The 12,903-nt window shown below is 52.9% G+C and overlaps 1 protein-coding gene across 1 annotated transcript; it reads right to left on the bottom strand.

Moving 5' to 3' along the window:
- Nucleotides 1–9,293: 9,293 nt before the first annotated feature.
- SPPL2C (signal peptide peptidase like 2C) lies at nucleotides 9,294–11,373 on the bottom strand. The gene is given in 2 exon segments (XM_055397708.2): nucleotides 9,294–9,399; nucleotides 9,401–11,373. Coding segments are annotated over 2 exon segments (2,055 nt in total). The 5' UTR covers nucleotides 11,350–11,373.
- Between the last annotated feature and the right edge of the window lie 1,530 nt (nucleotides 11,374–12,903).

Below are 12,903 nucleotides of genomic sequence, written 5' to 3'. Positions count from 1 at the left end.
GTGGTGGTACACTCCTCCCTAAATATAGGTCCACCCAGAACCTGTGATGGAGAAGGAAATGGCAACCCACTCCAGTGTTCTTGCCTGGAGAATCCCAGGGAAGGGGGAGCCTGGTGGGCTTCCGTCTATGGGGTCACACAGAGTCGGACACGACTGAAGTGACTTAGCAGCAGCAGCAGCAGCAGAACCTGTGAATGTGACCTAATTTGGAAAACGGGTCTTTGAAGATGTAACTATTGAGAGTCTCAAGATGAGGCCCTCCTGGGACTTCCCTGAGACCCCAAGTGGGTAGGGAAGTGGGGTCCAGTGGTGGACTGGTGGTCCAGTGGCTAAGACTCCACACTCCAAATACAGGGGGCCTGGGTTCGATTTCTGGTCAGGGAACTAGATCACCGATGCCACAACTAAAGATCCTGCATGCTGAGACTAAGATCCAGCACAACTGAATAAATAAACAAGTATTTTTTAAAGGATGAGGTCATTCTGGGTTACTGAGGTGGTCCCTAAACCCAATGACACGTGTTCTCATATGATAAAGACGGAGAGAGATCAGAGACACACAGAGAAGAGGAGAAGGCCAAGTGGATGTGGAAACAGAAACTGGAGTCATTTAGCCACAAGCCAAGGAAAGCCTGGGGTCAACAGAACCTGGAAAAGGCAACAAAGGCTTTGCCCTAGAGCCTTTGGAGGGAGCATGGCCCTGAATTCCATCCTCCAGAGAAAATAAACTTCTCTTGTTTTAAACCACCTGGTTTGTGGTAATTTGTTACAGCAGCCACAGGAAGCTAGTAGATTGGAACCAATTAGGTCACTAAAACCCATAATCCTTGAGGGGACTACAGACATCATCCGTTGTTGCCTGAGTAGGGAAATGAGGACCAGAGGGAGGGATGACCTACCTCTGACCAGCACAAGTGAGCATCAGCCTGTTTCATTCATATACGACAGCCTGTGGGAGTATCTCTCTACCAGCCCCACAGGGGACAGGTGGAGAGCAAGGCGCTGGCTCTTCACCACGGCAAGAAGGTGGGAATTTTCTCTGTGGAAGACGGACAGCGGGGGTGGGGCTCGCTTTGAGAACCTGTGCGAAGTGCCCAGCTCCTTCCCAGGCACCCCCTCCAGGCCCTGGGGTGGGGGCGTCTCAGAATTTGCATTGCTTTTGTTTGGTTAAGAAGGCATGGATGATTTTTTGGGGGGTTTGGGGCACTGTTCTGAGTCTTCATTGCTGGGCTCTGGCTTTCTCTAGTTGCAGCAAGCAGGGGCTGCTCGCTAGTTGCAGTGTATGAGCTTCTCACTGGGGTGACTTCTCTTGTAGAAGAGCATGGGTTCCAGAGTGGGGAGGGGGGTTGGGGGCTTCAGTTGTTGTAGCACTTCGGCTCAGTTGCCCCAAGGCTTTGTGGGATCTTAGTTCCCAGACTAGGGATCGAACCCGCATCTCCTGCATTAGTAGGCAGATGCTTAACCACTGGTCCACCAGGGAAGTCCCTGGGTGATCTGCTTTTTAATTGAAGTATAGTTGATTCACAGAAGTTGCATTTCTGACACATTTCCAGGGAAGCCTGATGCTGCTGGATCAGGGTTCGCTCTTTGAGAACCCTTGTTCTAAAGCAGTGCTTCTTAGACCTTAATAAGGACAGGCATCATCTAGGGAATCATGTTATAATTCAGATTCTGTTAACCCTTTGTGTGTGCTATCTGACCCTACTCTTCCTGCCATCCATCTCCAGCCATAGCTGACTGGACTAGAGGTAGATGCTGAGTCAAGGGCCCATGGGCTCACCAACAACCAATGAAAAGACCCTGATCGCAGACAGTAAATCTAAGCCCAGTGGAGCTTCTCTCTTGAAAATCAGAAAATGCGGAGAAGGAAATGGCAACCCACTCCAGTATTCCTGCCTGGAAAAGTCCATGGGCAGAGGAGTCTGGTGGGCTGCAGTCCGTGGGGTTACATGACTGAGCATGTGTGCATGACGGTGGAGGGAGATGGGTTGGTATCAATAAACTGGTAGAACTAAAAAAAAAAAGGAAAATCAGAAAATGGTGTCTGAATAGAGACCATTGCCCACTGGTAGTGATCCCTGAGCTGAGACCACGAAGCAGAGTTGCGGCCAGTGCCACAATGAGCCACGAGGGAAAATGAGCTTGCAAAGGCAGCCAGCTCAGGAGGGAGGAGAGGAAGAGGGTGCACAGAGCCTGTACAGCCTGGAGAGGCAGAGGGTGTCCTTGCTTTCTGTTAGTTCTCTAATCCCCAACTCCCATGAGCCCCAACTGGGCTGTTTGCCCTGGTGTTCTGAGAAACCCCTTGTCCTTCCAATAAGCTCCTCTTTTTGCTTGAGAGGCTTTGAACGGGTTCCTGTTCCTTGAAGCCAAAGGACCTGAATTAATCAGAATGCATGAATCTGTACCCTCATCCTCCCGCTTACTGGAGAGTGTGGCCTATCTCTGGATACAATCAACGTGCACAGGTGTTAGGGGAAGGTACAAGGGCACATTCCAAGTGAGTGGAAGGCAGAGGAGAAGCATGGAGCTGGGTGATCATGTGTGAAGGACTACACACACAGGGCAGCTGGGGGCTGTAGCAGGCAAGTGTGGCTGTAGAGAATGCTGATCACAGTCAGCCTTAAACACCAAGGCTGATCATGGACAACCTTAAACTCCAAGCTGAGGAACTGGGATTTGTTAGGCAGTAGGAAGGAATACAGGGTCTTTCAGCCAGAAGGACAGGACCAAGAACAGTTGTGCTCTTTTCTTTCCCAAGGATCCTATTGGCCTCTCATCACCAGGTGAGAGGTGACATTTTGAAATAAGCCTGTAAAAAATGGAAAGAAGGAGAAAATGGATCCCAGAGATTTTCCTAGCAGAGAATCAACAGGAAATTGTAATTGATTGCACGTTGTGCTAAGCCCAGGGACGGAGAGTATTCCATTAATAAACCAGCATGTGGAAATAAAAGTCCAACCTCTGTTATTTAGAGACATGCAAATTGAAAGTGATACTGTTTTTCATCACAGCAAATTGGAAAAGATGTTGTAGAGGGTGTGGTGAAATGGTTACTTCCATAGTTTACAGCACACGCAGAGGATAAATTGACACACACATAATTTAGAAAGTAATTTAGCAAAATGCATTACCATCTTTAAAGGTGTTCATACCCTTAGTTTCCCAGAGATAAAATTACTAGACCTCACAGAAATCTCCTAAAATATGTAAAGAAATTTACTGCCAAAAATATTCCTCACAGTGCTGTAGGAAACAGATCAAACATTCAATGAAGAGAATGTGAAGTCTACGAAGTTATATCTGCTATTGAATATTACATAGCCCAGTCTAAATAAAAGTTCAAAGGGTACACTCATAGAAGAATGCCAATGTAAATATCCATTTTTTGCTGTGAATATGTGATTGAAACACACAAATAAAAACCTGTGAATGGGGACTTTCTTGGTGGTCCAGTGGCTAAGACTCTGCTCCCAATGCTGGGGTCGGGGTTGGGGGTGGGAGGGGAGAGATGGGGCGGGGGTTCCACCTCCGGTCAGGGAACTAGATCCCGCAGATTGCCACTGAGAGTTCACATGCCACCGCTAAGAATTCTGCATGCCACAACAAAGACTTTGCACAGCGAAATAAATGTTTTTAAAAGCAAATGAAAGATTTTTTTAAAAAAACCTATGAATGGGGCGGGGAATGACTGAGTGGAAATATATCAAAGTTTAAAAGTAATTGTGCTCTTTTTTTTTTTTTTTAACTTTTCTGTGATCTCCACTTCTTCTCCAAAGCACAATAAATTCATGATGGAAAGAAATCCCTGGAGCCTGAAAAAAGCAGCCTGAACCGGGAAACACTTCCTGGCTATTGTAACAGAGACCCCCAACTCCTGTCTCTCTCTCACTGACTGCCCTGTGCCCAGCTCTCCCAGCAGAAGGGAACACACGGAAGGACCAGCAGTGTTGCCGTGGGGCTGTGTCTTTGTCTTGTCTGCTCTGTGAAATGTTTAATTCTCAAGCACAGTGCTTGGTACTCAGTGATAGCCTCTGCTCACCACAACTAGAGAAAACCTGCATGCATCAATGAAGACCAAGCACGGCTAAAAATAAATACTTTTTAAAAAGATATTAAAAAATATTCTCATACCTGTCTCCAGACACCTTCATGTCCTCACAATCAGCTTCTAAAGAGTTCATCTTAGGCCCAGTATGGGTTTCAGAACTTTTCTGATGGGTAATTTATATTTGTTGAATATTTCCCCTTGCTGTAATTATTTGTTTCCTGATAGAACGCCCCTGGCTCTTAAGGCGTGAATCTTATATCACTGACCAGCAGATGGCAGCAGAGGAGCGTACAATGTTCAACAACGCAGGGGAAAAAAGAAGCACAAAACCTCCCACCCTCCAGTCTAACTGCAGAGGGTTCTCTCTTCTGGCTCTGCGGTGGTGCCCCTGCTCACTGCCAGGCACCCACCCACACACCACATCCCCCTGGGCATGGCTGGGCATCCTCCTTCCAAGGGGAGCTCATCCAGGAGGAATTGTTAGGTGATTTGGGAAGGATGATATTTGGAGGTGTGCCAAGTGCTGTCCTGGAAACTTTCCCTTTGAAACCTGGGCATCAGGTAACGAGATCACATGTATATCTAGCCTGTCATTAGTGTTTAGCATATGTTAGCTGTGTACACACATACCTCACCTCATTTAATCCTTATGACAAACCCACAATGTAAGTCTCTGCAGCCCGTTTCACAGATGAGGCTATCGAGGCACAGAATGGGTGGCCTCAGTGGTCCAGCATCACAGCCAAGTGAATATCAGTGCTGAGCTTTGACTCCAAGTCTCAATGACTCAGAGCCCAGATGTGTCCTCCTGTGCTAGCCAAGGAGATGCTTCATGGTGAACCAAAACCTTATACATTCTCAAAGAGAATGGAGGGCAAAGGCATGGGTAGACCCAGGGTTTTCCTAGTGGAGGCATACGTTGCAGTCAGAGTGTGCAGAGAGGAGGAGTACTGAGGATGGGAGCTGATCCAGGTTGCTGGGCTAGGAGATTGAAGACCGGAGCTGTGTTCTATTTCTGCTGTCCCACTGCTGTGTGACATTGCGCAGTTCCTGGCCCTCTCTGGGCTTTCCTTCCCTCATCTGTGGAACAGAGCATCTCTCAGTCCTTGCTGATTCTCACTGTCAAGGGAAGCCAGAAACTCCAGCCCCAAACTTCTCATTAACTAAAAAAATCCCTAGGCTGTGACTGTTCGTTCTTTCTGGGTAACCTGAGCACAGCACAGCCCCTGAGCAGGGACTGCCCACCTGGAGCCCTGGACATGGCTCAGGAGTTCATTCTTGCTCTGGGCCTATCTTAACTTTCAAAAAATTAGTTAATTTATGGCTGCGCTGGGTCTTCGTTGCTGCATGTGGGCTTTCTCTAGTTGCAGCGAGCGTTGCCGTGTGCAGGCTTCTCATTGCGGCGGCTTCTCTTGCTGTGGGGCACAGGCTTTAGGGCACACAGGCTTCAGTAGTAGTGGCACATGCGCGTAGTCGCTCCACAGCATGTAGGATCTTCCTGGTCCAGGGATCGAAACTGCGTCCCCTGCATTGGCAGATGGTCTTTTAACCACTGGACCACCAGGGAAATCCCTTTAATATGTTTTTTGTTTGTTTTTGTGGGATCTTAGTTCCTGGACTAGGAGTCAAACTTAGGCCCTCTGCAGTGAAAGTATGGACTCCTAACTACTGGACTACCAGGGAATTCCCCCTATTTTAGGTTTCACCTGTCACTGGTTGGGCTCTGCAGATGCTGAGATGGAGTTCAGAGTGCAAAAGGAAAAGAGGAGGAGCTAGGTGAGGGCAGAAGAGCCATCAGACTGGGGTGCAGGCCTGCCTGTCACCTCTCTGCCAGCCCAGGGGGAGATGGTCAGGCCCTGGTCCTGCTGTCTTGATCTATCATTACCTGCCTGAGGCTGCAGGATGGATGTGTGTGCGTGTTTATGTGCATGTGCCCGTGTGTGTGTCTGTGTGTGTGTGTGAGTGTATGGTAACATATGCCGATTCCTGTGTCCCTCAGGTACTCAGGTGGGACCTGCCAGCTCTGTGTACCTCTTGACAGGTGACAGCTTGGTCCAGCCACTGGATTCAACCCAATCCCTGGGAAGCTGGCTGGCAAAGGGAAGCAGAGCCTGCAACCTAGAGGATCCTGGCCCTGGGGTCAGGGCAGGAGCAGGGGGTGCAGCAGCACTGCAAGGTTTCTGGAGCTCAGGCTCAGCCCCTGCCCTGGAGGGTTTAACACTTAGCACAGTGCCCCGAGGAAGGTAGGGTCATTCTCCCCATTTTATAGACAAAGTGTCCTCTAAATGCTTGCCTCTGCTGGGTGGAACAGCGAGAACAGAATCGGACTCATTCTTCCCCGAATCTGTTTGGACATGGCAGGGTGGGGGCAGGCTTGGGTGGCTTCCCTCCTCAGACCCTCCCCTTGAGAATCTTCTCTTTGGAGGCAGGCATCAGCCTGCTGCAGGGAGCTCTGAACCAGCCTCCTCAGAACCGCGCTGACTGCAAGTTCCCGGTACAGAGGAGCTCTCTTGCCCCCACCCCCCAGTCTAGGTGGTGAGAGGGACCAAGAGCCCTCTGCTCTGCCAGCCCTCCCCCTCAGGCCTGGCAGAGGGGTGCCGACCACCCTTGGCAGGTCCAGTGACGCAGGTCAGCAGCGGGGAGGCAGCCTCGGCTGTGGGGGGAGCCAGAGCCTGCGGAGGCCCCTCTGTCCAGGCCAGATGGTCGCTGACTCCAGCGGGAGGGGCTGCCAGCACCTCCGGTCAGTGTCCTGGCCCATGTTCCTCTCTTGGCCTTTGTCCAGACCTGGCCTTCAGGTGCTGTTTGACAAGGAGCTGCGCTTCCTCCCCAGTGAGTGGGGCTTTCTGTGAGACGCCCTTTACCTGCACCCCCCCACCTGCCTGGCCCTTTTCTTCCCCACCCCTAGGGTGCAACCAGACCCCTTAGAGTCTCATCTCCACACTGCCCAAGGCTCTGCAGGACCCCAGGGAGGAGGCCTGAGGTCTTCCTTCATGTTCGTGTGTGTCTGCTAAGTTGTGTCCAACTCTTAGCAACCCCTGAAGCCCTCCAGGCTCCTCTGTTCATGGGATTCTCTAGGTAAGAAGTGGAGTGGGTTGCCATTTCCTCCTCTAGGAGATCCTCCTGGTCCAAGGATAGAACCTGCATCTCCTGCATTGGCAGGAGGATTCTTCACCACTGCACCACCTCTTCATGCTGGATCTACCCATTCATTCATTTGTTACATCAGCTTTCAGAATTAAGTGAGGTGGGTTGTGAACAGACCCATCTTGGCTCACACTCTTGTGGCTGCAGAAGGGGATGGTCTGGATGACAGCCTGGACTGTGATGGGTGAAGATTCCCAGGAGGGCTGCCTCGCTTGCACAGATTCACTTCATTGTCTGGGTGAAAACTGCAGGCAGTGGCCAGGCTTTGCCCAGGATTCACTGATTCATCCATTCAATGGCACATTCATTCATTCCTCCAACAAACATAAATCAAGCACCTGCTACATACCAGGCCCTGTTCCACACAGGTGAATAAGACAGAAGGCCCCTGCCCTCACCAAGTTGATGTGACTGGGGGAGACGAGAAGACTAATGAACCGGGTATAGGGTGATGTGATTAGGGCCGGCGGATGCTTTAGGAAAGGTCATCAGGGATCTCCCTGGTGATCCAGTGGCTAAGACTCTGAGCTCTTAATGCAGGGGACCTGGGGGTTCGATTCCTGGTCAGGGAACTAGATTCCACCTGTTGCAACTAAGACCCAGCACAGCCGGATAAATAAATAAATATTATTATTATTATTATTATTTTTAAAGAAAGGTCATCAAGGAAGGCCTCCCTGAGGCTTGGGCTGGAAGGACAAGAAACTGGTCAGACCTGATTCTGGGCATGGGAGGAGCAGAAAGTTGCATGTGCAGGACCCAGCAGGTGGGAAGCCCTGGGGAGATAAGGAAGATGTGAGTGGTGGGGGCTGGCGTGTGCACCCTGGTGGCGGTCAGGGCAGGCATGCTGGGTGTGGAGGGGAGGAAATTGGCACCAGAACTCAAAGGCTTGTAGGAGTTGGGTTTGACTATTTCAGCTCCTTTCACAAAGGGGCATAATACAAACAGAGTTAACATTCACATCGCTCTGCCTACATGCACTGCATTAGCGCTCTCATGTAAGCCAATGCAGTCAGACTTCCCCCAAACCTTGGTAGGTCCTATTATGATCCCATTCAACAGGTGAAGAAACTGAGGCACCACGAGTTTAAATCACTTGCTCAGTGACACAGGACAGATCAGTGGTAGAGCTATAATTTCTGGTAGGCTGCTGGCTTCCGAACTCTAACCACTGTCTTTTCCCACAGTACCCTTCCCACATAGACTCCTCTGCAAGACTTCCCTCACCTCAGAGTTTGTTTCCTCTGCTTAAGCAATGTATAAACATACTCTAAAGCTTAAGGAATTGTGGGGTCCTCAAGAGGTCATCTTGTCCATGCTCCTGCCTCCAGATAGACATGGTATTATAAGTCTCATGTTGAGGATGAGACTCCTAAGCCCCAAAGGGGTTAGGAGACCAGTTCATTATCCAAGGTCAGCGAAGGAAGTGTGGGAACTAGAGCCACGGTCTCCTAAATTCTTTCACTCTGACTCCAACCTCTCCATCCCCATTTTAAGATTATTCTCAAGTTGTTTCTTATCTGTTCTCCATCCCCCACCCTTCCCCAGCTGGACAGCAGACTCCCTCTGTGCCCACCAACAGGGTGGGGTACACAGCAGCTGCATACTTGATGTCTGTGAATGCAACAGGTGGATGACAGCAGGCATATACTGGGTATGATGTTGCTGTCCAGGATGCTTATAGAGCAAGGATGCTTAGCAGGAAGGGTGGATGTGAGCTGACGCTGGAAGGCTGCTTAAAAATGTTTTCATCTGGGCTTCAGCATTTCTGTCTGGGGTGGGAAGGGTGTCTCAGCTAGAGGAAACATCATGTGCAAAGAGACAAGGAGAGGATGTGGCATAATCAAGGAACAGTCATGGTTTGATTGAACCTGAGCATGAGAAAAAGAAGAGCAATGAGGCTGCGGTTGGGCTGCGAGACAGACAGATATGGTCTGTCCCAAGGACCCTGCAGGCTCTACATGAACTGCTTCCTTACAGTTCTAACAAACAAAGAGCCTCTGTGGGTAGATACAGAATATTTTTAACGCCCCAATTTATTTTTGTCACACGTGGCTTTGCTCTGTGATAGTCTAGAGGCACATGTCCCAGGGTTACTGGTTCACAAGGGATCTTGGGTCAACATGCTCTTCTTTATCTTAAGGCCCTTCCTCTTGTGGAAGCCTGTCCAGGGCAGGCTGGCCTCATGGGCCTGGGCCTGGACGTGGCTCTGAGGGTGGCGGCCTGAGTGGAATCAGCATGGCCATTGGCATCAGTGGTAAGAGCTCCTCTGCGGCCCCAGAAGGGGTACTCGACAGATCATCGGGCTCCAGGTTGGCATCGCTCCAGCCCTCGGAGCTGTCACTGTGGCCTTCTGGACTGGTGGCTTCATCCTCAGATATGTGGACAGTCTCAGCCATGCCCTCCCCAAGGCTGCTATCTAAGTCTCGTGCCAGGGGGGAGATGGTGGCCCCCTCGAGCTCGAAGGCTCTGTGGATGTCTGCTGCATGCTCCCGCTTCTGCTCAGAACCAACTGAAGGGGCACTGCAGAGCCCTGGCACAGGCCGGGTGAGGGGCTTGGCTCTAACCTGGCCTGTCCAGAAGAGGGTGAGCTCTTGGCGGCAGGCAGCCACGGCCAGGCTGGTGAGCAGGGTGCTGGACACCAGGTAAAGCAGGGCAGGCTGGCCCATCTGCATGAGGGCCATGGCGAAGAAGGTGACCAGCAGGCCCACAGCGTAGGCCGCTGTGCAGGTCATGAAGTAGACCTGCCGCGAGCGGATCTGCACGTCAAAGCGGTGACAGTAGGCCACCAGGAAGCCGGGGACCACGATGTCACCGAAGCCGAGGATGGAGAAGGGCTGGTCACACAGGGTCAAGGCCGAGAAGCTCAGCCGGGGCACCCTGAGGACCATGGGCAGCCTCTCATGGCTCAAGGACTCTGCCGGGCCCGAGGCCACGCCAACCATGATGCTCTCGCCGGTCCTGGTGAGCAGGGGTGTGACGAAGACGAAGAAGACGTCGAAGACCAGCAGGGCCAGCAGGAAGCAGGTGCAGCTCTTGAGGGTGGGCAGGCGCATGCGCCGTAGGACGAAGAGGCAGTAGGCCACGCCCAGCGTGTCCTGCAGCAGCCACGCCCAGCGGTCCTCGTTCCGGTAGGCGACCCAGAGGACCGTAAGCGCCAGGCACAGGCCGGCCAGCAGCAGCAGGGGCAGCTGCAGCCAGGCCCGGCGGCCGGGCCGGAGCCACTGGTCCCGCCACACGGGCAGGTGGCGCACCGCGGGCACCAGGCAGCTGTAGAGGCCGGTGCCCGCGCCCAGCCCGAAGATGGCGATCATGATGTAGACAAAGCGGTCGTAGAAGAAATAAAGCAGCAGCACGATGGAGCAGGACATGGTGACCACCGCGCCCGTCATGGCCGGCGTGAAGTCCACCGGCGAGTCCTCGTCGTCGTCTTCGGGCCCCCGCCGGGCCGCCAGGGCTCCCTGTGGCGGGTGACCGCCGGGCCCCCCGCCCCCTCGCGCCCGGCGCCGCTGCAGCCGGTCAGCCTCAGTCACGCCGGCCCAGTAGCCGCCCACGGCCACGGTGCCCACGGCCAGGAGGAAGATGACCACCATGTTGTAGTCGAGGATGGGCTCTGGGGGGGCGTACAAGGCCACGTGGACACCGTTGCCCCCGTGGGTGTGGCTGAGGATGTCCAGCATGTCGGTGTAGCGGAGCACGGCCACGGGGATGGTGAGGTCTGGGAGGGGCTTGCGGGGGTTCTGGGCCGCCGGGGTGATGTCTGAGCACTGTTGGCCGCTGACCCGGCTCACGATGAGCAACCCGTGGGCGCCTCGGCCCTGAGCCAGCCAGCCCTTGTCGTAGAAGCTGCAGTTGCCCCTCATGACCATGGCGGTGGTCCGCTGGAGGGGCCGCTGGCTGGCGGAGCCGTCCGGGTGGGCCTGGTGGGAGGAGTCCTGGCCTGGGCACCAGGGTGTGCCTGTGCCATCGTGCAGGGGCAGGAGTGGGGCGTGCTTCAGGTCCCGGGGCAGGGTGACGTAGTCGGAGTGGAAGAGGATGCAGTAGTCCTTGCTCCAGTTGTCCGACACCACGTGGACCACTCCGTACTCCCCCTGGGCGGTGGTGCTGGCCAGCAGGAAGAGGAGGAGGAAACAGAGGAGGAAGCCCAGGCACGCCATCCTCCTCAGGCACCTACGGCTGCGTCCCAGTGTGGCAGCTGCCCACGGTCCCCTGACCCCTCCCAGGGCTGGGTGTGGCCCTCTGTCACAGAGCAGCTGCTTGGCCGACAGTCCAGGAAACCAGGGTCACACCTACCTAGTCACAAAGCTGGTCAGCCTCTGGGGATCCTGTCCCCCAGCCCTGCCTCCAGGTGGAAAGGTCATCTGCCTAGGAGGAGCTGGACCAGGTCATTTGAAACAACAGGTGGGGGGATGGGCTTGAGGATCCCAGACAGGATTCGGGACCAACCTCCCCTTTACCGACCCAGCAGGTGCCTGGCCCTCTCTGCCTATTTCTCTAACTGCAAAGAAATGAGGACATTAGACCAGACAGTTTCCTGGGCCCCTGGGATCCCTGACCTCAGCGATGTTGTACATTTTTAACGAGCTCTTCCTGAGTGCCAGGTACTTTTTCTGCAATCACAGCCTCCTCCAAGGGGGTATTACTACACCCATCCAGCACAAGGCTGTGAGCCCTCCTTCAAATGATGCCCCTTTGCACAGGCACATGACCGGAACTTCGTTCCCAGACTGACCAGGATTTAGGAAAGGCCACGTGGCCATTTCTCACCATTGGAAATGAGCAGAAATGAAGTGAGTCTCTCAGGAACCTGGGCAGAAACCATGGGGCTCCTTGTCCATCTCTTTCTTTTTCTCACAAGTCACTCATGGACAAGCCATTGTCTGTGGAGAGGGGGGCGATGTCCTAAGAGATGGGGAAAAGGGGAGTGAAGGAACCAGGTCCCTGGATGCTTGCATGGAGTATGGGATACTCATCATGGACTGTTAACATACATTATCTTCCTTAAGCCACAGGCTTCTTGTGAGTCTGTTACAGCAGCTTTGTTGTTGTTCAGTTGATAAATGGTGTGTGACTCTTTGCAACCCCAGGGACTGCAATGCGCCAGCCTTCCCTGTCCTTCACTATCTCCTGGAGTTTGCTCAAACTCATGTCCATGGAGTCAGTGATGCCATCTAATCATCTCATCCTCTGTCGCTCCCTTCTCTTCCTGCCCTCAATCTTTCCCAGCATCAAGGGTCTTTTCCAATGAGTTGGCTCTTTGCATCAGGTGGCCAAAGTATTGGAACTTCAGCTTTAGCCAGTCCTTCCAGTGAATATTCAGGGTTGATTTCCTTTAAGATTGACCGGTTTGATCTCCTTGCTGTCCAAGGGACTCCCAAGAGTCTTTTCCAGCACCACAGTTCAGCTGAACCTTATCCAAATACATCCACTTCATGGATGAGTACGCTGAGGCTCAGAAACGCCCACCCCGTGGGCCCTAATCCCAGCCCCCAGATCCAGCTCTCACTCTGGACACACGTCACTTAGGTGTTGGCCTGTCCTGGGAACTGCCCGGGGTCAGCCCGGCTCCCTGATTGCTTGACTGCAGCTCTAATCTGTGCCCCAAGGCCTTCCCACTGCCCATTCTTGACCTTCAGGCCCTATCTTCAAGGACAATGCCACCACCACATCCAGGAGACCAGAGGCCCACCCTTAACATGTCGTGATCACAA

This window comes from Moschus berezovskii, chromosome 20 (genome assembly GCF_049115385.1).
Source record: "Moschus berezovskii isolate FMDL1 chromosome 20, NW_MosBer_1.0, whole genome shotgun sequence".
NCBI lineage: Eukaryota > Metazoa > Chordata > Mammalia > Artiodactyla > Moschidae > Moschus > Moschus berezovskii.
Note: the sequence above shows the minus strand (reverse complement) of the source record. Positions and strands in the feature narration are given on the sequence as shown.